Consider the following 26,611-nt stretch of genomic DNA (forward strand, 5'->3'; position numbering starts at 1 on the left):
AGTTTGACAAAAGGACCAGGTAAGAACATTTCTGCCTCTGACACATTTCTTTCATGGCCTTGATTTTAACCTTGATGAGCCCTTTGATGACAAAACTAGATAAAGAAACAACATTTCATTTCGAATCCTCCTGATAAATCTTCTATTTGACTCCACATCTTGGAATTAAGCTATTTTCCTCTCCTACCTGGAGTATCAATTCTGGATCTCTTGACACATTTCTTTTTAAAATGCCTTTTAAAAAAAGAAAGTCTACAAATTCTAAAATTTTTCTTGACATGTAACTAGGAGGAAAATAAAATACTATTCAATAAAAATAAAATAAAAAATCTACACTATTAATAGTTGATTTCATCTTTTTCCTCTATCCTCTTCCCCACATAAAACATCCTGCTAATTTCCCAATGATGGAAAGAAATTTATGCATTTTCAATTTGGAAACAGATCTGTCATGGCTGCCGGGTTTCTGCTACTCCTTACTGTGGCAGCATACCACTCTTTAGGGATGTGTCTGTAGGCTGCCCTCATAAAGGGGAGAGGCAGGGGAGCATGAGTCTGAACAAATGCTAGGTCACTTCAAGGGTGCCCAGCATGCATAAATGAAGAAGCTCAAGGGTTTTTTTCCCCTAATGCTTTGAGAATGGTTCTGAAAAATAACATTGTACCAGTCAGTTTCTTCCCTTCATTTCATGATTGCAAGATGTCACCAATTCCCTTATAGTGAGTGACTTATCAGAAGAGAGCTGAAGCTGGACCCAGAGTATAATACCCCTAGACTAAGCACCAGACTCAGCATCCAATGGCAATTCACATCCATGCATGCCAATGAAGCCTGAAGGACTACTGCCTTGATCAAAAAAGACTATAACGCATTGTATCTTGCATATTAATGTTAAGCAAACAGCATTTTAAAATGTTATGGTGTGATCAATGGGGGGAGGAAAGGAGAGAAATTGTAAAGGCGATAACTGGAAATCAATAATATAATAATAATAACCTACATTTATATAGCACTTTGGGGAAACAAAGTGATTTTTATCCATTATCTCATTTGAGCTTTGTAACAGACCTATGAATTACAAGTTCATTTCATAGATGAGGCAGCTGACATTTAGGGAAGCAAAGTCTCAGAGAATGAATGGCATTGCAAGGATTAAAACCTAGGTCTCCTAATCCCCACACTAGTTCCATTACCCATAATGCCATCACATCATTTTAAACCTACTAGCTACTGTTCTCCAAAGTAAGAAAATTTTTCTAAATAATAATTTTAATTTCTAGGTCAGATTTTTAGAAAAGTACAAAGCAGCATGATCTAAACATTCTGGAAAAATACAATATCTATATAAAAATACAATATAGATATTCCTCATCATCTCACTAGAGAACGGATAGATTGATTGATAGAGAGGAAAACAGAGATGGATAAAGAGAAATGTGAAAAAGAGAGCACTTATTAAATGCTTACTGTGTGTAAGGTACCATACTAAGCATGGTGACTATTTATGAAAATGTAAACAAGATATTAAAAAGTTTCAATGCTAAACAGCTAAATAAAAAAAAAACAAGAGAATAACTCAATTACTTTGGGGGCTGCCAATCTGGCTATTCTGAAAGAGCTGTGAATTAATTGGTATGAACATTCACTCCACTTATTCTTTTCACATTCCACTTTTGTCAATGTTTCCCCATAAATTCTCTTTAGAAAATTGGCCCAAAAGATGGAGAAAGAGGAAGAAGGAGAAAGAGAGGAGATGAAGGAAGAAGAGGAAGTCATATAGTACAGGTCCCCCTACAACTGCTCCCACAAAGATTTAAAAAACTTCAGACCAAGTAGTGATAGGGAAATCTAAAGAGAAACCACAGTAGGTCAGTTTTTTAGTCTAAGGTCACAAATTGGGCCCATGGGAAAGTGACTAGCATAAGATCTGTGGCAGAGGGGCAGTGGATATAGCACCAGGTCCAGATTCAGAATAGACCTGAGTTCAAATCCAGCCTCAGATCTCTATTAATTATGTGATCTTGAGCAAGTCACTTAATCTTCATTTGCCTTACTTTTATCATGTATAAATTGGGAACAATAATTGCACCTATCTCCCAGAGCTGTCATAAGGACCAAATGATATAATATTGTTGATATTATTAGTTATTACTACGGAGACAGGTCCACAACACTGTTGGTGTGGCCACTCTGAAGACCTAGATGGATCTCAAACTCAACTCATCTATTGGGGTGGATGCTCCTGCCAACCATACTAATCCTAGTCTTCCCCACTTCATTCCTGTCAATGTATTCCCATTCAGTGATCCTCAAACTTTTTAAATAGGGGGCCAATTCACTGTCCCTCAGACTGTTGGAGGGCCAGACTATAGTAAAAACAAAAACTCACTTGGTCTCCCTCTGCCCCTCAGCCCATTTGCCATAACCCGGCAGGCCACATAAACATCCTCAGTGGGCCGCATCTGGCCTGTGGGCCGTAGTTTGAGAACCCCTGCCATAAAAAATTTATAGAACTGTCCATTGTGCTAGAGGTTGTATCAGAATAAAGACTATCAACTTCAGTCTTTATATACTGACATTAAGCTATGAAATATATCATTGAGGCTCCATTCCCAGGAGCCACAGAAAGCATGTGTATTTATCCAGATGATAAAATATGACTGCACTTTGGATTGCGTGGGGGTTCATGAGCTAAATGCACTTGGTGGAGAGGCAAGATGATGGAAGGAATCTTGGATTTGGAGCCAGAAAACCGAGACTGGGGTATTTCTAAGCTGTAGGACCCCAGGAAGTCCCTTTTCTTTCTTTCTTTTTTTTTTTTTTTTTTTTTTTTTTGAGGCTGGGGTTAAGTGACTTGCCCAAGGTCACACAGCTAGGAAGTGCTAAGTGTCTGAGACCAAATTTGAACTCGGGTCCTCCTGAATTCAAGGCTGGTGCTCTATCCACTGCGCCACCTAGCTGCCCCTAAGTCCCTTTCCCATGATGTGATTCCAGAATTAATTATCTCTAAGGATCTTTCCTGCTCCAAATCCTCCATGTTTATATACCATGGAAAGAACAGTAGAGGTAGTCAGAAAACTTGGATAGGTTGCTTTAATTTCTCTATAATATTCTTTATTCTCTGATATTCTATTCTCAATTTCCCCACATAAAATGGGGCTTCTAATATTTGATTTATCTACTCCACAGGTCTATTATAAAGGGAATTTTTTGTAAACTGTCAAATGTGACATAATTATAATTTATTGATATACATTATATATATTTCTGGAGGTTGGAAATGTTTTCAAGGCTGATCTTGAGAATGGATGCAAAAGTCAAAGGAGTTTTGACAGTCAGATGCGTGAGAAGGGGGCAGAGACAAATACCAAGGAGAAATGCTTCCCAAGTCTGACTTCAAAGGCAAATCACAGATTACACTCCAGACATTGCATCCATATTAGGCTGACAGGCATCCAAGGTACAAAGCAGCCCTTTGCCAGACTTTCCCATTCCAGCTACTTCTCTTTTCCTTTAAATGGAAATGACAATGACGACATCCCTTTTCCCATGACCACCATGAATATTTCATCAGCAAAGCATGATGCCTTTCATTCTGTAATAGATTTCCTTTCTGGCAGGTCAGAGCTATGCTCATTCTCCAAGCACTTCACAGGGTGACCCAAAGGGCTTCTTGGGTGAACCTGATTTATTTGAAACAAATGAGAAGGTGATGAAGCTGGTGAGAGAGGAGGAGGGAGGAGGCCTCTGAGACCAGAGAGCCCAACATTAAAATCTAGGCAAGTCACTCTGAACTTACCCCAAAGAAATTGTTCCTGGCTGTAATTCCTTGCTGTCTTTTCCCTGTCACCTCTAGTCCTTCGTTTGGCTTCCTTCTACAACCCAGGCCAGCTAAATTCATCTGCTCTCTGTTGTTCTGTTACTCCATTTCCCAACTTTCCACCTTTCAACTCACATGAATTTTTATGTTTCAACCACCCTCACAATGTCATCCTCTTCCTTATAGATTCCCTCTAAGATGTAATTCTAGTACCACACAGTGCCTTTCCCAGTTCCTCCCTAATTTGTTATTTCTCATCTTCCCTACTACCATATATTTATTTTGTATTCATTTCATGTGTGTACTTATGTATATGCACACATATATATCTTTTACATATAGACATATGAAGATACATACACAGAGACAGAGAAACAGACAGAGAGCCAGAGGAAAGGCACTCTGTCTCTGTGTCTCTGTTGATCTGTCCACACACACACACATATAGGTCTTATTCCCTAATAGAATGTAAATTACTTGAGAGTAGTCATTATTATTATTTTTTTATATTTGTATCTTCAGTACCTGGGACATAGTAGGTACTTAAATGCATATTGACCGACAGTTTCCTTTCAAAAGAGCTTTCAATTTAGAATCAGAGAATCTATGAAGAGCTATATGATCTGAGAAAGTTGATTTTCCTCTCTGCTTCATATGTGAAAGAAAGAGGACTGGACAACATTTTCTCTAAATTTGTTCCCAGATCTTGAGCCTCACAATGATACAATGATTCCATCTTGCTCTCCCCTCAAATATGAAGAAGTCTAGGAGGATGGCAGTTCATTTAAGGGATCTACATCCCTGAAGTATTGCAGTACTACTCACAACTGGCTAATTAGAATATAGAAACTAGGCCTGTGATTCCACTAATTTGGGGAATTCCAAGGTTGAAGAAACTCCCTCTGCCAGTGCAGGTAAGCAACCTCTCTACAAGTTATAGTCTCAGAGAATTATCCAGAACAGTGAAAGATTAAGCAATTGGGCCACAGTCACAAGCTAATATGTGTCAGAGGCTAATTAATATATTAAAAATGGTATGAGCTCTTTTATGCATCTGTTAGCAACAAGAATAACGTATCTATACAGTATTTTGTTGCAGACAAACACTTTCCCCACAACAAATTGTAAAGTAATAACTCATTATATAAACAAGAAACTGGGTTTGTCCCAGTGACAAAGTTAATAAGTATCAGAGCCAGAGTCGAAGTCAAGTTCTCTTTCCATCACACACTCACAAGAATTGTACATTTATGGTAGTTTAGAGTCGGGGCAGATAGATCAGAAGATCTTGCAGCAGACAAGCATTTTCTTGTATTTGTACTGAAACTTCCACAATTGAAATATAGGGAGTATAGAGAGGGGGTAGTAGCTAGCTTGAGCTTCTACTCTCTATAATATTCACCTTATCCCATTGTCCCCATCCTAACTATCTGCCATTTTTCTTTAACTACCATTTCCTTGGTGAAAATTGGCACAATAAGCAGGGTTTTAACAGTGGCCTCAGGACAGAGAGGCTTAGCCATTGCTAGGTTCCAGGCAGTCCCTCCTCACCTTTCTCCACACTGTTCCTTGAGCTTAGAATTCCTCTTCCTCCTTCCACCAGTTTTTATTTTCAGCAAAATTCCCATCTCTTTTGAGGCACAGCTGAAATGTCACCCTTTTGGTGAAGTACTTCTAGAATTACTTCTCAAGACTCCACAGCAAGATGTTATTTTCTCCCCTTATCTGACCAATTAGTACCCTGTGTTCCTCTTACATGTGTGTCCTATTTATATGAAAATATTAACCTCTTAATATTGGCTTAAAGTTCTACCTCTGATATTACCTCAAGTAACTCTCTAAAATGATATCTCAGTTTCAGAAAAGGTGCCAACCTGCAAAGGTAGGAGGTTTCTCATCTAGGCCAGTGAAATTACAAGTCTATTCCCTATCTTTTAACTGTGTACATATCTAATTAGATCTACTAGATTGTAAGCTCCATTAGGGCAAGGAATATTACATTTACCGATGCTTTCACAGCAATCTCATTTGAGCTTTAATCAAATCAGAGCAAATGAATCTTTTAGTCATGTCTAGGTCTGCTATGCTAGCTAGAGGATCAGCTCTAGGGAGAATAGTAATGGGAAAGATTGTATTTGTAGCCTCTCCATTGTCCTCACTCCAAATGCCCAATTCCCTCATGGTCTCTTTCTTGATAAAAAAAAAAAGTATGGCTGGGGTGATGAGGCCATTGGAGATCTTGCCATATGGGGACTGGGTATAAGAATCAGGAATGTTGAATTCAGGAAGTTAACAGAGTGGGGAGAGAAGCATGAGTTCTGCTGGCAGAATTTTACTATCTGCTGGACAATATGTGGTGAGGACAATGAAAATATAGCTAGAAAAATATATATTGCTTTCAGGGAAGACTAGATTTATCCAGAACACATGCCAGAGTGCTCTGGTCCCAACAACAAGTAGAATAACGTGTCCAATTCTGAATGCCACATTTTAGGAAGGACATAGATAAGCTGAGACATGTCCAGAAGAATGTGAGGAGGAGGGTGGGAGGATCTTGCCACATGAGTATCAGTTGAAGGATTTGAACTATTTAACTTAGAGAAAAAGAAGACTTTTTAAAAAATAATAATCAGAGGGTATAATAACTGTCAAGTATTTTCTGAGTTGTCATGAGGAAGAAGCATTAGATTATTTTTTTTATGCTTGGTACCAAAAGGTAAAGCTAAGAACAAGGAAGGAGGGGGAAATATTGCAGAGAAGCAGATTTCAGCTCCTTGTAAGCAACATTTCCCCCCAAAAAAGGAGCATATTAAAGATGTACAAAAACTGGGGTGTGCTGTCTCAGGAGGTAGCTGCTTCTCCTCAGTAAGAGTCTTTCCATAGAGACTGGATGACTATTTGTCAGGGAAGTCATGAAGGGATCTCCTGCTCAGGTACAGGGAGCTTGGACTGGAAGTCCCTCCAATTCTGGTTTCTCTAGGGAAGCCACAGGGGCAGCTGTAGCTATAAAGGGGTACTAAAAACAAACTTAGTCTTACTGCTTCAGCTTCCAGGACATCCAGGGCTTGGGAGAGATAGTCACTTATAGATGGGAGATATACCTTGTTTCTTCAAACAGCCCAAATATTAACAGAAAGGGAATGTTCTATCAGAAGACCACTTCATCCTTATTATGGTAATGAAAAGGAAACCCTGGGCAGCCCAACTTCCATCTACAGTTTTCCACACTGAGGGGTTAGTGATATAGCACCCCAGTCATCTGGAAAATCTGCATAAAATTTTTATTCCTCCCTTTGTACCAAAGAAAAAGTCTGAATTTTTGTATTATTAAAAGATAAACTATGCTGATATTATATAATTCCATGCATACATTTTTGCATTCCTGAATTTCGAAACTTTTTCTGTGTTATCTGCTGGCCTTTGTGTCTTGTGAGTTCTGCAAAACTCCCCCCAAATTCCCATTTAATTTCTTATGCTGACTCACAATACATATCAAAATAGAGATTGGGAAAGTGGAGCTCTGGAAGGGAAACCTGTACTTACCTTTTTCTCATCTCCCTCTGGAAGAAACTGCAGGATACTCCTCCTCTCTCCTTCCTGTCTCCGGAGAGAGCTGCTGTGGTGCTGAGGAAGCCCCCCAGGGGGAGAGATGCTTCGGCCATGAGGATCTACCCAAGTATAGATGTGGTTGGTTACGTAGCCCCCTGGGATGCGCCCGACAGAATGCACAGACAAGATTAACTTCTTGGACCCTTTCAGTGCCTGGAGAAAGACAGATAACTACTGTTACTCTGCACAGGAAAAAGTTTTGCTGCATCTCAGTTCTATCATTTGGTATTACTGGCCTCAGAAAAATATTTTCTCTCCCATGGGTCTAGTTTCCTCCTTTGTAAAATAGACAGTTTTATTATATGGCCTCTAAGCTACCTTCTAATTCTAAATCTGATAATCTTATGATCTATTACAGAATCACACAATTCAGATATGGAAGCCAGAAGGGGACATGTTTTAAAAGATTAAATGGCCTGGGATTAGAACACTGATCTAAGAATAAGGAATACCTGAGATCAAATCCTGCCTCAGAAAGCAAATTATTTAATATGTCTGTGCCTCAGTTTCTCATCTGTAAAACAATGGGGTTGGACTCAATGGCTTCTAAGGGCCATTTCAGCTCTAATTCTATGATACTATGTAAACTTTGCCTCTGACCTGTGGCATAACTAGATTTAGAATTCATTTAACATGACTACGAGGGCTCAGTGTTCACTTAAGAAAATGGGAACAATCTTCTCTGCACCTCACATTTTCCAAAGGAAGAACAGACAAGAACAAAAAACGGAATTACAAGGCACAAAGAAAGGCCTCCTTATCCTATGGGCAAAAATTCCAAGAAAAATGTTTTCATTTTCCCCTTCATACTATTTCTTTTCACATAGTGCTAATGATCCTGTTTATCATCAAGTTTTCAAAGACTGCTCCTAATAGAGATGTTATTAGGAAGAAGGAAACAATTCAAAAATGCCTCCAGGTCCCTTTACTCCAGGTCCCATGTTTGTCTAATGAACTCTTATAGATGAATTTAGCACATAGCATTTTCCTCTAGCCTACAAAATATGGAGGTAGTTCTTCTGTGTTTATTCCCATCTTTGTCCAGTTGAAACCAGGTCCACTCCAGGCAAGGTCCATTCATATCTAACTCTATCTTGGGAGATAAAGGAAAGAGCACTGGGCTTGATATCAACAGACATGCTTCAAATCCCTGCTCAAATGCACATTAGCAAACTATATTAGCTTTGTAATTCTTGGTTTCCTCAGGAAATGGGGAAAATCGCAATTGGCCTACCAAGCTTACAGAATTGTTGTTAGGCAAGCTCTTTAGAAACATTAACGTGTTATAGAATTATGAAATATTATTACTCTGTGGGAATATTATAGTCATAAAATGAATGGTCACTTGTCAATACTCAAAGAGACTCCTTATAAAACTGCCAATATAATCTGCCTAACATGTAAATCTGACTATGGTGCTTCTCTATAGAGAGCCAGAACTCTGGAGAAGAATACTTGAAAGAAGATGTAAACCTTCTTCAATGGCTCTCTATTGCTTCAACTTGGTTTGTAAAGCTCCTTCCAATCTGGTTATAATCCATCCTTCAAGCTTTACCACATATGACTCTCCTTCACATATTCTATATTCCAGCCAAAGTAGCCCATTTGTTATTCCTCAAACTCATCACTCATCTCCCAGTCCATGCTTTTGCACAGCCTGTCCCCACATGCCGGGAACATTCTTCAGTCTCTTGGAAAGCCTAGCTTACTTCAAAACTCAGTTCATGTCTTTCTTAGAGGATTTCTATAATGATATTTACAAGCTGTACCTTGGACAGTTTTGTCATTTTATATGCAATTCTTTTTTTTTCCATTCTGCTTTGTATGCAGAAATGCTGAATGGGGGGAGCTAAGTGCAGAATTTTAAAAATTACCTTCTTGCAAAATTATCAAAATCAAGCATGACTCAAAAGAAGAGATATGAGACAACAGTCTTCACAGAGGTGAGAAGTTCACAGGTACTGTACATTCAGCATGTTTTCAGATTTGATCAATGTATTGATCAGTTGTGCTGATTTTTTTCCTTTTTTTCTTTCTTTTTTTTGTCTTTCAGAAATGTCACTTATACAGGATAGCTCTCTGGGAACAGGGAAGGGTATCTTGTGAAAAACTATCATGATATAAAAATGATAAAAACTTATTTTAAAGATAAAATTAATTTTAGGCAGCTAAATAGTACGGTACCAGTCCTGGAGCCAGGAGGATCTGAGTTCAAATATGACCTCATACACTTAACACTTCCTAGCTGTGTGGCCCTAGGAAAGTCACTTAACCCCTTGTCAAAAAAAAAACAAACCAAAAATAAAATTAATTTTTAAAAAAGAGATGTCACAAGAGTAAAAAGTTTTATCAAATACATGCTAATCTGTTTGTGCTGTATCCTATTCCTTTTGTTCCTACCACCACCACTACCACCACTAATAGCAGACTATAAGCTCCCTTAGAGGAAAGAATAGTGCCTTGCACAAAATAGGCATTTCATATATGTTCATGGAATGGAAATGGATGAAAATGCAAACTTGTCAAGTTTACTTCATTTTTAGTCACTTGGTCTGATCTAGAGCTGTCACCAAAAGACACCTTCTAACATACTTCCCAATCCTGAAGATTACAATAATACAAAATGTGCCATTTTCAAAGACAAAGGAGAGCCATAGGGAGCTGACAAGAGTACTTCACTTGTATCAACAAGTGAAACCATTTAGGCCTCTTAATCTCCAGGAGGGAAGGAAGAGCAGAAAAGGAAGCTGCTTGTTCTCTTAATTTCATAGTTAAATGTCAGTGCCTGATGGAGCCATAACCCCAGGAGACCAGTTCTCTAAGATAGCAATAAAAAATTGGAAAAGATGAGATACAAAAGAGTTATAGTGTCCTTTTATGGGTACCCTGGTGCTCCCTTAACAGAGTAGTCAGGAAAATAAAATCCCAGTTAAAATTAAGATGTGTGATGAGCAAAGGCTATACTTGTGTCATGAGAAAGTAAGAAGAATAATCTTGAGGACTAGCTGAATAGTTTAGCAGGGGGATAAGCCTGGGTACCAATTCTGTTTGGGGGTGCTGTGACCCTCAAAGAGGTCACTATGGTGGAGTAAACAAATAGGAGTCCTTAGAGCTTTGTCAGGTATGGAAAATACCAAGCTCATCCCCTGCATGTGGGGACATTACTAATTATCTTGATTTTTGCCTTGCCTTTGAACACTAAAAGATCTGGTTCTGCAAGTCACTCTCCTCAGTACTTCAATTTCCTCATTATAAAATGGATGTGATATATATATATATATATGTATATATATATATATATATGTATGTATATACGTTTTTTTTTTTTGCTTGACCTCAGAGACCATTGAGTTTAACCTCCACATTTCACAGATTAGGAGACTGAGGAATAAAAAGGTGAAATGCAAGCCTTTCTAATGCTTCCTCTAATTTTGAGCAAAAGTCCTAGATGTCCTATCTTAGTTGTGGCTCTTTCCCAGGGATTTTTTATTTCTAGATCCATGAATGCATGACTCCTGGTATCCTCTTACTTATTTAGGAAACTTCTAAATTCCTTTTGTGTCCTTTTAAGGTGCCATCTGGACTCTATTCTTCAAAAAGATAGTGAGAAGAAGATTCCTAATGATCCCATTGCCATGTAATTATAGGTTTAACAGAAGAACTAGGACAACAAGAACTCAGGATTCATTTCAGTTCTACATTTTATTCACTTGGATAAATCATCTATTTTCCAATACATAATCACTAGTAGTTGATATGCACACATATGCACACATGTGGAAAGAGTTACAAATAACTCACATTGATATAATTAGCATGCTTAAGAAGCTTGGCACTGGAAAAAAACTGTAAAAATATACTTCTCTCCTTTTTTTTGCAGAGGTAGGGGACTACAACTATGAACACTGCATATACATTTGGTTCAATAATCGTTTAATTTTATTCTTTATCACAATAGATGACTTTCTACAAAAGGGAGAGGGAAGGGGTATATTTGGGAATGAAGGTGATATTTGGAAATATAGTGATAAAAACTCACTTTTAAATCTCATCCTGAGGAAATTCATTTATCTGCTTTGTAACATAGCCACTTAATAAACCTAAAGGACTCAAATCTCAAAAACAATAAACCAGATACACTATGCAAAGCTTCCCAAACATCACAGAATTTAGAGTGGAAAGGGACCATACAATGAATCCAGATCCATTTTCTTATTTTATTTTATGTATTTTTGAACACATTAGATGCCTTCCAAAAACATATGAAATTCCAAGAGAAATTTAATTCATTGATTAATAAAAAGAAGGAAAGAGTCCTCTAATTTCAAAAAATTTCAACCACTGGATTTCACCAGAATTCAGTTGCCTCTCTATGTTCACATTATTTATGTTGCTGTCATCCTTGTGTGTATCATTCTCTTAATTGTGTTTGCTTCATTCTACATTACTCACTTCATACAAGCATTCCCATGTTTCTCTGAATTGTTCCTATTTTTCATTCTTTGAAGTACAGTGATATTCTATTACATTCACAAACCATAATTTGCTCAGCCACTCTCCAGTCGTTGGGCACATATTTTGTTTCCAATTTTTTGTTATCATAAATCATATTGCTGGAAAAACAATATATGTAATGATGATAATAAGGTAAAATCAAACAACTCTAAGTTAACAAAGTTTTTGTTGTTGTTGTGTCATTTAAGGCATTTCCAATTTTTCATTTCCTATCAGGGGTTTTCTTGGCAAAGACAAGTGGTTTGCCATTTCCTTCTTTAGCTTTTTTTTTTTAATAGATTAAGAACTGAGACAAACAGGGTTAAGTGACTTGACCAGGATCACATAGAGTGTAACTGTCTGAGATATGAATTGAACTCATGAAGATAAATTTTCCTGATTTCAAGCCCAGTACTCCATGTACTATGCCATCTAAAGGCCCTATCAAAGTTTAGAAATGTGTAATTAGAGTGACTTATCTTGGCCCAGGTAATAGATGAGTAAAGGCCTCCTTCCTTTCCTTGGAGGATAGGGGACCTGGGGGTCCAGAATAATGCATAGATTTCCAGATTTGCCACTGTGAATGGTGGTTTTACCTAGCTATTTTTTATTATTAAGTTGGGATGGGGGAGGTAAAGGATGAGGAAACCATGGATGTATTCAGAAATATTTGCTATGCAAAAATAAAGGGCATCAATAAATCATGAAAAGTAAAACAATGCTGCTGTGAACATTTTTGTACATTTATGTTGTTTTCAATCACTTTCCTTGAGAACTACTGTTCTATATGTAGAAGCTTCTAAACTAGAAAGATTCAGCTTCTTTGCTGATAAGTGTCAGTCTGCTGTCAACTCACAGGCAGAAAAAAACAATCAGACCTTCCTCTTTTCTCCATAAACAGTGTGAGCTGCTCTAATCTTAGACTGTCTGGCAGTGTGGACCCCAGGCATCCCAACAGACATTTTGGTACAATTATGTGCCAAGTCCTGGGACTCACTAAACTATGATGGGTTTCTTCCTTCTGCCATGGGATTGATAACCAACATGCTGGAAGATCCCTGTTAACATTCCTGATTATAACCTTTCCCAAACTTTTCCTACTTCTATTTTAGAGTTGTTAGTTCTAGTGTGAGATCAGTGTGGGGTGGCAAAAGAAAAATCATTGCTTTCAGCATTCAAACAATTAACAAGCATTTATTGAGAACCTTCAGAAAGGTTTTTAATTTTTGTGTGTGTGTGTGTCATGGACCCGTTTGGCAATCCAATGAGGTCTATATTCCCTTTCTCAGAATAATGTATTGAAATAATTGAAGGAAATAACTAAATTTCAGATAGAGGTTTGGTGAAAATAAAGACATAGGGTTTTTTTTTTCCATTCAAGTTTGCACATCCCAGGTTGAGAATCCCTGATGTACAGGACATTGGGGTATAAAGACAACAATAAAATAGTGTTCCCCTCAAGAAGCTTCTAATCTACTGAAGGAAACATTATGTATACATAAAAGTATACACAAAATATAGGGATAGAGAGTGAACCTGTTTTTCATCGGTATAGTGAAATTTCCAGGTAAGGAAACTCCCTCTACAAAACAAGTCAGTATCTTGTCTGCAACTTAAAATTTTAGAGCAACTAGACCACCAGGAATGGCTTATGCAAGTTCACATAAGAACTACATGTTTGGAGATAGAACTTGAACCCAGGACTTCTTAGTTCCAAGGCTAGCTTTCTACTACCTATAGCACACTATAGATCATTTTCAAAATATCATCAATTAGATATGAGCTAATTTGGCAGTATAGGAGAGAAACACTAGAACCTGAGGTTATAAAGCCTTATATAAAAACTCGTGTTTGAGTTGAATTTGAAGGAAGTTTGATATTCTAAGAGGTAGGGGTGAGAAAAAGTTCATTCTGGATATGGGAGATAGAGAGCCTCTGAAAATTCATGGAGATGGGAAATAGAACATCTAATGTGAGAAACATCAAGAAGGTCAGTTTGGTTAGACCACAGAGTGTGTGAAGAAGAACAGCAGAGGCAGATTGTGAAGGACTTTGTCAAAAAAAAGAAGCATTTTTATTTGATCCTAAGGGCAACAAGTAACCCCCTGGAGTTTACTGGACAAGGGAGGGTCATGGTCACATGTAGGCTTTAGGAATATCGTTTCCATGGTGGATGTATTAGAGTTGGGGAGAGAATGCAAGTAGGAAGGTCAATTAGGAGGCTATTGCAATAGTCCCGGCCATTGATGATGAGAGTTTGTACTAAAATACAGTGGCTCTGTGCATGGAGAGAAATGAATGATATTAAACAAACTGTGGAAATGGAATCAGTAAAACTCAGTGATTGAACTGGGTAATTTGTCTAATTCTTCTGAGAAAAGAAAGGAAAGAAAGAAGGAAGGAAAGAAGAAAGGAAGGAAGGAAGGGAGGAAGGGAAGGAAGAAAGGAGAAAGGGAAGGAGGAAGGAAGGAAGGGAAGAAGGAAGGGAGGAAGGAAGGAAGGAAGAAGGGAAGGAAGGGAGGGAGGAAGGAAGGAAGGAAGGAAAGAAGAAAGGGAGGGAGGGAGGAAGGAAGCATTTATTAAACACTTACTATGTGCCAATCACTATGCTGTGTTTTAATATATCATTTGATGCTCACAATAATCCTGTAACATATTATTATCCCCATTTTACAGAAAAGGAAACAGATGGGAGAGAAGGGAGGATAGAAAATAATACAAATGATAGATTTTCTTTCTTCATCATATGTATTAGTAGAATTTCCTTGGTCATTTCTAGAAAGAAAGAAATCAAAGCTTTCAAGCAGCTACATTAGTATTGGAAGTTAGCACCCTACTGATGTGTAACATTCTTACCATCTATATCCCATCCAAATCCCACAGTTTCCCAAGTCATAGCTCTGGAAATTGGTATTAGCTATTCCTTCCCCTCCTCCACATCCTTTCCTTGAAGAAAGAGAATTGAAGAAAAATAAGCACTTTGCCTTGTATGTTATTTACCTGGTAGGTTATTTCTTATTTCAAATGTATACAATTGCTTGGGTAACTTTGTATCCAATTCTATTGCTCCAGTCAGTCTTTCTTGCTTGGTTATTTCTGGAAGTTAATAAGGAGTCATCACTGGATTACAAAGGAGATTCAACTGGCTATCTCCAATTACTCCTGGACATTGGAGAGGCAGGATAAGTAGTGGAAAGAACACTGACTGATAATTAGAAGGCTTAGGTTCTTGTCTTGTCTCTGTCATTATCCATGTGGCCTGGAGGAAGTAAATTAATTACATCCTCTATGAACCTCAGTTTCCGCAAATGTAAAATGAGGAATTTGAAGTAAATGATCCCAAATGTCCTTTGAAATTCTCACTTTCTATGTCTTCCACGTCTAATATCCTTTGTTCTTTGGTACAGTTAAAAGAAAGAATTACAAGGCATTGAAAAGCTGTAAGGAACAATGAACAGTGTTGGACTTATAATTTAAGGGAGTTGGGTTGAAATGATACTTCAGACCCTTATCAGGTATGTGACCAGGAACAGGTCACTGAGCTTCAATTTCCTCATTTGGAAAAAAAATTAGGATAATACTACTAGTACTGTGAGCTGCTAGTGGATAGAGTGGTAACAATGTCTGGAGTTAGGAAGAAGACTCATCTTCCTGAGTTCAAATCCAGCTCCAGACACTTGCTACTTGGGTGACTCAGGGCAAGTCACTTAACCCTATTTGCCTTAGTTTCCTCATCTGTAAAATGAACTGGAGAAAGATATAGCAAACCACTCCAGTATCTCTGCCTAGAAAACCCTAAATGGGTCACAGAGAGTCAGACACAACTACACACACACATACACACACACACACACACACACTGTATGATAGTTAAATATCTATAATACTTGCCATCCAGGTTTGTTGTGAGGCTCAAATGAGAAAATGTATATAAAGATCTTTTTAAACCTTAAATTGTTATCCAAAAATCTGCTATTTGCTATTATCATTAGCAACATTAACAGATCTTGTCCAGCTCTCCCATGCTATATTCTGTATTCTAACATGTTATTTCCAAAGATTCCTTTGTTAGATAGAAAGTTATTTTGGGTTTCTCTTTTTCTTGTCATCTCCTGATAACCATCATGCCAGAGACTCCCTGGTAACATCTGTAGTTATAATGCTTCCCAATTCCATTTTGCACATGTTAGTTCCAGTGTGAAACTATTGCTGTGGGTGTGGAGAGCAGCGGGCAGCTACAAATGAAAAACCCTATTGCTTTTAGTATTTAATCCATCAGCAAACCTGTATTAAGCACTTATAAAGATAGTCTTAATCTTTTTTGTGTCATAGAGTAGATGTGGGAAAAAGATCTTCTAATATTCTTTTCCCCAAGAGTCTGAGTGTCAGGGCTCCTTCTAGTTCTACTACTTTCTGATTCCATGATTTAAGCCATATTAGATTAAGTTTTTTTTTCTTTAAGACTAGATTTCATCAGGATAGGGAATTGCTCATCTCAACCATTTCAGATTAGGTTATAAATTTATAATCTTAGAGTCTTGGAGCACTGAAAAATTAAAAGGTAAGTACCTAGGGTCACAGAGGAGAATTTGATCTCAGTTCTTATTCAGTTCAATGCCAGTTTTCTATCCAACACATTATACTGCCTCTGTTTTGAGTTAACAAGATAAAATATATCCTTACTTTGCACACTATTACATACTCCCTGGGACCTGCTCTTAGTTTGTGAAATCTAGAAAGTTTCCCATTTCAAAGAATGAGGACTGTCAGAAAGCTGAGAACTGAACATTATCAATAGTGAGACAATGAAGTTTGCTATTCCTCTGTACTATTCTCATAACTCATAACTCTACAAGGAGTTCTTATAAAAGTTTACCTTTGAACTATTAAATGGCCTTGATTGTGAAAGGATCATTTATTCAATCTCTTATAAGATACCTACTAAGGGAGCATATTGTCATTACAAAAATATAATTTTTTTCATATACATATATGTATGTGTAGATTATAGATAGATTGCTGATATTGTTGTTCAGTTGTGTCTGCCTCTGTGAATCTGTCTGGGGTTTTCTCGACAAAAATACTGTAATAATTTGTTCATTTTACAGATGAGGAAATTGAGTCAAATAGGATTAAGTGAGTTTCCCAGAGTCACACAACTAGAAAGTGTTTGGAGCTAGATTTCAACTCAGGTATTCCTGATTCCAGATCTGGCACTCTATCCAGTCGCTGCATATAGATAGACAGATAGATACATAGATAGATATAAATAGATAAATATAGATGTTAAATATTTTAAATTAGTTACCAACTTATGCAGGTAGATTAAAACATTCGGAAAACAAATCGATCTTACTTTACACTTTAATAATCAAAGCCAAGAGTGACATTAGTTTCCTATGGTCTAAACAATTTAACAGGACAAGGTGTGGATTTTTGTGGTTGTTCAGCTAATTTCAGTTGTGTCCAACTCTTCATGATCCCATTTGGGATTTTCTTGGTAAAGATATTGGAGTGGTTTGCCATTTCATCTCTGGTTCATTTTAAAGATAAGGAAAGTGAGGCAAAGAGGATTACATAGTACCATCTGAGGCAAATTTGAATTCAGGTCTTCCTGACTCCAAACCCTTTGCTGTATCCACTGTGCCAACTAACTTCCCACCAGATATAGGTTAGCAGGTGTACTTATGTATATATGTACATATAATAAAAATTCACATTAATGAAGATTTACAGTGTTTCCCTTACAAAATTATGAGGGAACTATTTCTAGCATTACAATCAGAGAAACTAAACCTTGGAGATTCTAAGTGACTTATCAAGGGTCCCACAGCAAGGGCCAGATACATTTGGCACTAGGAAAGTCCTATTCTTTCAACTACAACACATATATGTTCTTATATACATATACATGTGAATTTCAGTGCCAAGAAATAGGAAATAAAAAAAAAATAAAAAAAAAAGAAAGAAAGATACTGATCTTGATGATCACATTTTAAAAAATAGTTGCCATAATGAGGAGGCCAAAATAGCCACCATACAGCAAAGATTTGCCAAATAGACATAAATAGCAACCCAAAACAACACAGATTAAGAATATAAACTCATTATAAAGACCTCATTTATTAGATATATAGAGCACTGAGTCAAGTATATAAAAACAGGAGCCATTTAGGTTTTTCACCCAGTGAAAGAACTCTGGGAGATGACTATGAACCACCAAATATAATTTCCAATCCCTCTATTTTTGTCCACCTGCATTTTTTATATCCTTCACAGACTAATTGTACACTATTTCAAAGTCTGATTCTTTTTGGACAGCAAAACAACTGTTTGGACATGTATACATATATTGTATTTAATTTATACTTTAACATATTTAACATTTATTGGTCAACCTGCCATCTGGGGTGGGGGGAGGAGGGGAAAAATTAGAACAAAAGGTTTGGCAATTGTCAATGTTATAAAATTACCCATGCATATATCTGGTAAATAAAAACTATAAAAAAATAACACTCTAATACACTAATAATTAGAGAATTATAAATTAAAAAAACTCTGAGATACTACCTCACATACCTCAGGCTCTCTAAAATGACAGGAAAGGAAAATGACAAATACTTGATGAGATCTGGGAAAATAGGACACTGATGTACCACTGGTGGAGCTGGGTATTGGTCCAATCATTCTGATGAATATATAAAACCGTGCATATCCTTAGATTGAGCAATACCACTACTAGGCCTTTTACCCAGTAGGTCAAAGGAAAAGGAAAAAAATTAATGTACAAAAATATTTATAGCAGTTATTTTGTGGTGGTAAAGAACTGGAAACTGAGGGCATGCCAGTTAATATGGATGAACAAGTTATGGTATATGAATGTGATGGAATACTATGGTGCTATAAGAAATGCTGAAGTGGATGGTTTAGGAAAACTAGAGAAAACTTATATGAATTATTGAAAAATGAAGTGAGTGGAACCAGGAGAACAATATCCACAGTAACACCAATATTATGATGATAATCAATTGTGAAAGACTTAGAAATTTTGATCACTACAATGATTCATAACATCAAAGGACTCATGATGTAAGATGCTAACCAATTCCAGATAGAGAATTGATGGGCTCAAATAAAGATAAAGAATGTATTTGTTCTCTATTTTTCTTCCTTTATTTTTCAGAATATGGCTAATAAGGAAATAATTTTTATGACTTCATACATATAATAGCTATCATATTTCTTTACCTCTCAATGGGTAGATGAGAAGGTGGAGCAAAAAAAGACCATTTGAAACAAAAAATAAAATCTGAAAAGAATATAAACCTATTTGTAAAACATTATGAAGGAGGGCAGTAGAAGATTATTTGTAATATTGTGATATAAAACAAATCCACAGAAATATTGAAAAGAAACTCACATGAGCCAAATCATCTCAAAAACATTCAGAGATGAATATAACAAATAGAAAACATAATGAATTTTTCAATGTTTCTTTAATGATCTACTTTGTTATCAATGATAGAGGTAACAGCACTTATCAATCTTTGAGATACTATAAGAAGAAATAGAAATCGCAGTAGTACAAAGTCAGAAACAGCAGTTGCAACAGATAGATATCAAAGAGATGAAATAACTTTGAAAGCATTGTGTGATCACTTTAGCTTATATCTCAAAGAGAGATAGCAAGAAAATGAAAAAATACAGGTAATATTAATACCCCAAAAGCAATAATAAAGGGATTATCTATTTCTATGTAGTTGGTTTTCTTTATAATATCAAATATTTTATTTTATATATTTAAAAATAGTATTCTGCCAAAAAAATCCTTATGATTCATCAGACTTCTAAAGGAGTCCATGAAACAAAAAAAAGTTGAGAGGGAACTTCAATAATTGCTGACTCATTTACCTGCTTTCTCATTTTTTTTTTTTGCAAAATCTTTGTAAGAATAATTTGCACACAGATTAATGGTTTTCTTTGTGAAAATATGAAAAGGGAATCGATCTTTCAAAAACAATTTTTAATAGTAGCCACATTTTTACAGTCATAGTTTGCTGAAAGGTACAGAGAATATGAGATCTCACTGGGTTTATTGTTTATTAATTACAAAAAAGCATTTGACTTATCAGAACAAAATGCATCCTTAAAGACTCTCCTCCAAAAGAGAGTTTCTTATATTTATGTTAAACTCTAACAAGATGCTTTGATAAATGCAAGCACAACAATAATTGTTCAATAATCCTCTGACTAAATATTAAATAAAGCAGTATTTTTGCCAATGATGCTCATTATCACAAAGAATGGCTTCCATAAATGGAAGGAATCCCTATAGGTGATGAAGTTTTCCAGATAGTTCTATCTATGAGTGATATTATACTAACCGCATCAAATCCCAGTACATTAAAGAGTGACTTTAAAAAGAGCCATTATTATTTGAAAATCAGCCCATCAATTTACATGGGAAAACTGAAGTGGTTAAAAAATGTCTCAGCTGAGTGGCTATTCTATTGAGTTTAGTGTGTGTGTGTGTGTGTGTGTGTGTGTGTGTGTGTGTGTGTGTGTGAATTTGTACATATATATGAGTCTGCATATGTATGTTTATGTGTGAATATATGTATGCATGTGTAATTATGTACATAGAGATAAGATAGATAGAGATAGATAGATAGATAGATTGATAGATAGATAGATAGATAGATAGATAGATAGATAGATGAATAGATAAATAGATAGCTCTAGGAGAAGCACTGCATGTAGATAAACAAGAAGTTGGACCCAGGATTGTATAGGAGGAAGAGGAGCAGATTATCTTGGGGAAATAACAACACTTTTAATAATACTGAATTTGTTTCCCATTACAATCTTTTTCAACTCAAGTGTTTTTATGACAATGCAATAAAGTTTCAAATCTCGGAATACTTAAAATTTTATAGGAATCAAAAATATGTCATCAACTTTTTTAATATCATGGATCCCTTTACAGTCTGGCACAGCCTACAGATCCCTTTAAATAATGTTTGTTGCCAATATTCATAATTGAAGGAAAAGTTAAATTTCAGTTAGAAGTTGATGAAAATAGAGATTTCCCCATCATCTAAGTTTTCGGACTCCCTGAAATCTATGTCCCAAGAATTCCTGAGCCAGGTGAACCTCCTCATTTTACATATAAGTAAGCCAAAATCCAGAAGCAGTGACCATCTCAAGGTCCCATGGATAATAAGGGCCAAGGATCAATTCAGTAATCAAACCTAGATCTCTGATCTCTAGATCTCCAGACCCATCTATTCATTTGACAAATACTTATTAAAGGCTTACTGTTTATTAATGTGCTGGGCATTGATGTTGTAAGTGTAATATAACCAAGTAAGTGTAATGCATGATAAAAAGCCCTGAATACAAAGAAAAAAGCTGGGCAAAGTGATCAGAAAAAATGTCTTGAGAAGATAGTCGTTAATGATAAAATTGAACCCCAAAAAGAAAAAAATGAAGAAAGGACCACTGAATCATTTAAAAAGAAAATGTACAGATCACTTCTCATCTTATTACCGTGCTGCTAACACAAGCCTTGTATATCATCTTCATCAGCCTCCTCTCCCCTCTGACTGGAAAGCTGGAAGTTGGAGTACTAAATTTCCCCCACTGATTTCCTTAATAGAAAACATAAATTGGACTCTTCACTTTCCATGTGCAGCTGTACCAGGTTTCAACTCCAAGAAATAGGAGGTACCCCTAGTGTTTCTCATCCCTTCCAGCTTCCTTTTGTGAATAGTTTTTCCTTATTAGGTGGTAAATTTTTGGACACAACTGGACACAGCCCTGTTGGTTTAAAAGGCCTGTATTCTCCCCAAATATAATCCAATTCTGCAATCTGATTTCTTTTTGGCTGACTTATCAGGTAATCCTTTCTTCCAGGCAAGGACTGTCTTTTTTTTTTTTTAATTATATTTGTACCCCCAGTCCCAGTAAAGTACAGTACTTGGCACATAGTGTGTGCTTTATTTATGCTTATTTATTTAATTGAATTGAAAATAAGAAAAAAAGGAAGTTAAGAATGAAACAAAGATAAAGCAAGACAGTTTTCAAAAGTAACATGCTGAATTTATTATATACCTTTTAAAAAAGCAAAGCCTACTTAATATAAATTTGCAGTTCCAGATGATATTATCTTTTTCTATTACACTATATACAAGAAAATATGAATTTTGTTTGTGTTTGGTACAAATATAAATTTTGGTTTTGGTTATATAAAGTAGAATTGAAGGGTAGTACATAAGATAGAGTGCTAAGTCTGGGGTCAGGAAGACCTCAGTTCAAATGTGGCCTCAGATACTCCCTGGCTGAATGATCCTAGGCCAGTCACTTAATCTTGTTTGCCTCAATTTCCTCATCTTTCAAATGAACTGGAGAAGGAAATAGCAAAAGGAAACTTTGCCAAGTAAACTCCAAATAGGGTCATAAAGAATAAGATACATCTGAGCAAAAACATGAGTTAAAAAAAATTAAAGAACACTGAATGCTGAGTCAGAGGTTCAAATCTCAGTTCTGCCTTTTATTATTGGTGTGACCTTGAGCAAATCTCCTAATTTCTCTGAGCTACATTTTCCTTACATATAAAATGAGGGCATTGGACTGTCTCTTGTAGCACTAAAGCTAGGATCTAGAATCATGGACACTGATTGGAAATGGAGAGTAAGGAGCAGGAAAGGATCAAAAATTATATTGAGGGTAAAAGGCTGGATGACTGAAAAGATAGCAGAGTCATCAGTAGACAGTGACAAAGTAGGTATTTTTTAAATGTACAAATGCATTATAGAACTGGGGAGTTTGGAGGAAAAAATGATTTTTTAAAAAAAGTTTTAATTCTTCTCATTAAAACTGAACTAAAGTGGATTCCCACTCCAAAAAAAGAATGAGACATTCAATTAGATACAAAAGGAGGCATTTATAGATTCCAGAGGAGATCCAGGTCTACTACTTCCATTTGCCCCTGAAGATTGGAGAGGCAGACTGGGGTCATGGGCATTACTTTCAGTCATGATAGTTGGGCTCATTAATAAACTGTGTAATTTTGGAGAAGGCCACCATCCTCTCTGAGGTTCAGTTACCTCATCTGTAAAATGAAAGGGTCCTAAGAACCTTTCCTGCTCAGCTATAGACTATCCTAAAGTGTCTTCCAGTAAGAATAAAGATAGAATTACAACATAGAATATGTATAGCACAGACTGTTTCCCTCTATGACCTTGTTCTTTTTCAAAAACATTCAATGAAATCACTTCTTATGAACTCAGTTTTACCAATCAATAAATAGGAAAATTCCACAGAAAACCTTTTTCCCCCCTCTTAGTTAAGAAAACTCAGATGCTGGTCCAGAGGCCTGACATTTTTGAACAGTAAATTCCCACTATATCTTCTAAATGTCTTTACAAATTAAAGTTGGGTTCACATGTGAAAGAAAGTCAAGCGAATCAGAGAAAGGAGAAGAAGTATAGGACTCAAGGATTGTGTTATAAGAAGTCTGCAGTAAAAACCATCAATATAATGATCACCACTATGAAAAATGACTTTAAAAGACACAAGACAGAACAGATTCCAAAATGATATTGATTCCTGCTTGATGCAATTCCTCAATTATCCACCTCACTGGGCTTTCAGTCTTTTACAATTTAAGTTAATCACTTTAAAAAGTTTTTTTTCTTGTTTCCCTTTTAAAAAAAGAATAACTAGATTCAATAAATAGATCCAATTATAATGGCTTGTAGCTACTCCTGAATGGATTTGCAAAGCAATCTTTTATTTTCTGGGATCAATGTCTTCTCCTTCAGGAGGATCTCTTTATGTCAATAACATTTTCTCTGTGAACTGAGTAAAGAAATTAATGGAATTCCTTATACTCATTACCTACTGCTAACCTTTCCCTCCCTTGCTACTTCTCTTTAATTCTGAGGGAAAGATGAATGGCCTTCCCTTATTTGGGAATTCAAAGGGACAAAGTTAGAGACCAAAACTCTATATGAACAATCAATCATTCATTATAAGCCAAGCCCACAAATCAGACAGGTAAATTATTAAAGTCAAAAACAAAAACAAAAACAAAATATCCCTAATTCAACATAAGAGGGAGAAGGTAAAGGCTTCTGTGATAAAATGCAATCAGTCAAATACCATCTGTTTGGCTACAACACACAGATGCAATTGACTTATTATGTTTACCATGAACAAAAAAATTCTCTTAAAAAATACTTATTTAGCTGTAGAGATCATAATCATCAACATTATACTTTTAAGTTCTAAAAGTGATGTCTTTTGTTATGTCCACCTTGATTATTTCCTTTTCATACTGTCCCAATCCTAGAACCAGCTATTGTAATAAAAACAGTTATGGTAAAAACTAACCAAGTCAGTGAATTCCCTTGAAAATGTTTATAATATTCTATATCGATTGTTCCTTACTTTTCAAAAAAAAAAAAAGAAAGAAAAAGAAAGAAAAGCTCAATCTCCTTGGCTTGCATTTCAGTCTTCTCTGATTTGCCCAATGTATTTGTCTAGCCAATATTCCTCATCACTCCCTGTCATTTACCATATATTCCAGACAAAAAGGGTCACTCACTATTTCCCATATTCATAACCTGTTGAATTTAATTTGCTGACAGGCTAACCACATAGAGATGATGGTCAGTAGGCAGTCAGAAATGTGGGAGAGAAGCCAAGGCTAGAGCCAAATTTATGAGTTACCTGCAAAGAGCTGACAGTTGAAGTCTGGGATTAGATGGCCTAAGTTGTTGAGAGAGATAAAAAGAAGAGGGAGAGAGAGATAGAGAGAGGGAAAAGGAGAGGAAGAGAGAGAATAAGATGGAGAAAGAGAGGGAAAGGAAGAAAAGTAGAGGAGGAAGAAAAAGAGTAGAGGATAGAGGGGGGACTTCTGGAGTCTTTATTAGGCTGAAAGATAAAGCAGAGGCAATGAAAAAGAGTTCTGAAAGATGGAGCACAAGTTTTGTACTATGTATTATAGGATCATAGAATTGTATCTTTAGGAGGGAATTTAGTAGAAATATGGTCCAATTTTTTCACTTTATACACAAGAAAACTGAGGTTGGAGAAGTTTTGACTTGCCAAAGGTTATGAAGCAAAATCAGCAATAGTTCTAGGATGAGAACCTGACTCTTATGATACCCAATCCAGAATTTTTCCACCCTCATCATACTGTCTTTCTGCAGTAAGCTTCAAAAAAAAAAAGAAAGAAAGAAAGAAAAGAAAAAAAAAAGAAAATAACACAATACAATCACTTTTCTCCCAGAAACCTGACATCAATTCTCTTTCCTTTACCTCATGCACTGTCCTTGATCCCAGAAGGACTGAACATAGATGTAGAATCTCCCAAGCTATAACAGCCAACCATATCTTTTTCAGCCCCATATGTTCTGAAGAACACTGAGCAAGAAGGACTAGGGATAAGAAAGTATAAAGAACAAAGGAATCTACAATAACATCAACACAATGACAAGGCTATTTCTGGTCTGTGGAAGCCCTTGGAAATATTCCTTCATGGACATTCTTAGTGACAACCTGGTTGGTAACAGGAAGAAGTCTGAAAGGAAGTCAGGATTCCTAAATTCCAACCTTGATTCTTCAACAAATATTCTATGTGACTCTAGGCAAGCCAGTCTCTTATTTAAGCTTCAGGTTTCCATTTGCAAAGTGGAAAGTTTGCATTATATTATGAAAGAAGGCAAGGAAAAATCCTGGAGAACAGGGAATGATAAAAAGCCACTGAATTTGTCAATACTGATAGAGAAATTAAGAAATCTCCAAAAGCAAAACAAGTGTGCACTATTCAAATCATCTGACTATGAAGAGAAAAAAAAATAGAGTAATTCAAGGAAGTAGTAGTTTTAGGTACTTTTTAAAAGGATATGTAAATAAGATAGAGTAGACTAGTAAAAAGAATGCCAGCCTCAGAGTCAAGATCTGTATTCAAGTCCTACTTCTGACATATCCTGGATGCAAGACTTCATATTGCCAGACATGCTGACTTAGATTAGTAAGAGATGTTTCCTTACTCGAGAATTCCCTGTACCAATGAAACTACAGGTATAGTCTCTATCCTTAAAAAAAAAGATCAAAGCATATATATATGTAGACAGGAAGCAACCACTGAAAAGGGAAAGACTGAAGAAACAGTGGTAAGACTAGTTGATTGATAGAACAAGATCTCTGTTCCCTGCATCTGAAATGTTCTCTCTCCCCTTTCTCATCTCACTATACTTCTTTCCCATCTTTCACAGTCCAACTCAAATACTTCTCCAGGAATTCTTCTTTCATTTCCTATTGATAATGACCTTGCCCTTTAGACTTCTAATAAACTTTGGTTTTATAATTCTTTATGCCCTTAGCTGGTATTATTGTATATCTATAGTAGCATTCTATTCCTCTATGAGACTGCAAGCTTGCTGAGGTCAAGAGCTGTGCCTTATCGGGTTTTGTAACTCTCTCAGTGCCTAGTATAGTCCTATGTGCTTAAGAGGAAACAGAAAAAAAAAACTTTTTGGTTTGGATTTAGACATTATGAGGAGCCATAGGGAATAACTAATACTGGTAAGGAAGAGAATCATTTACTTCTTAGAAATAAAGAGAGAAGGAAGAGAAAATGAAAAATACAGACCTTTGAATAGTGGGGGAGCAGAGTT

The 26,611-nt window shown here is 36.2% G+C and overlaps 1 protein-coding gene across 1 annotated transcript in view; it reads right to left on the minus strand.

Annotated features, from left to right (window-relative positions):
* Positions 1-26,611, minus strand: part of WHRN (whirlin) — a 120,523-nt gene that overhangs the window by 82,718 nt on the left and 11,194 nt on the right. Inside the window, 1 exon segment of the mRNA XM_074292889.1 lies at positions 7,365-7,583. Coding sequence (XP_074148990.1) covers positions 7,365-7,583 — 219 coding nt within the window.

This window comes from Sminthopsis crassicaudata, chromosome 2, assembly GCF_048593235.1.
Source record: "Sminthopsis crassicaudata isolate SCR6 chromosome 2, ASM4859323v1, whole genome shotgun sequence".
Taxonomy (NCBI): domain Eukaryota; kingdom Metazoa; phylum Chordata; class Mammalia; order Dasyuromorphia; family Dasyuridae; genus Sminthopsis; species Sminthopsis crassicaudata.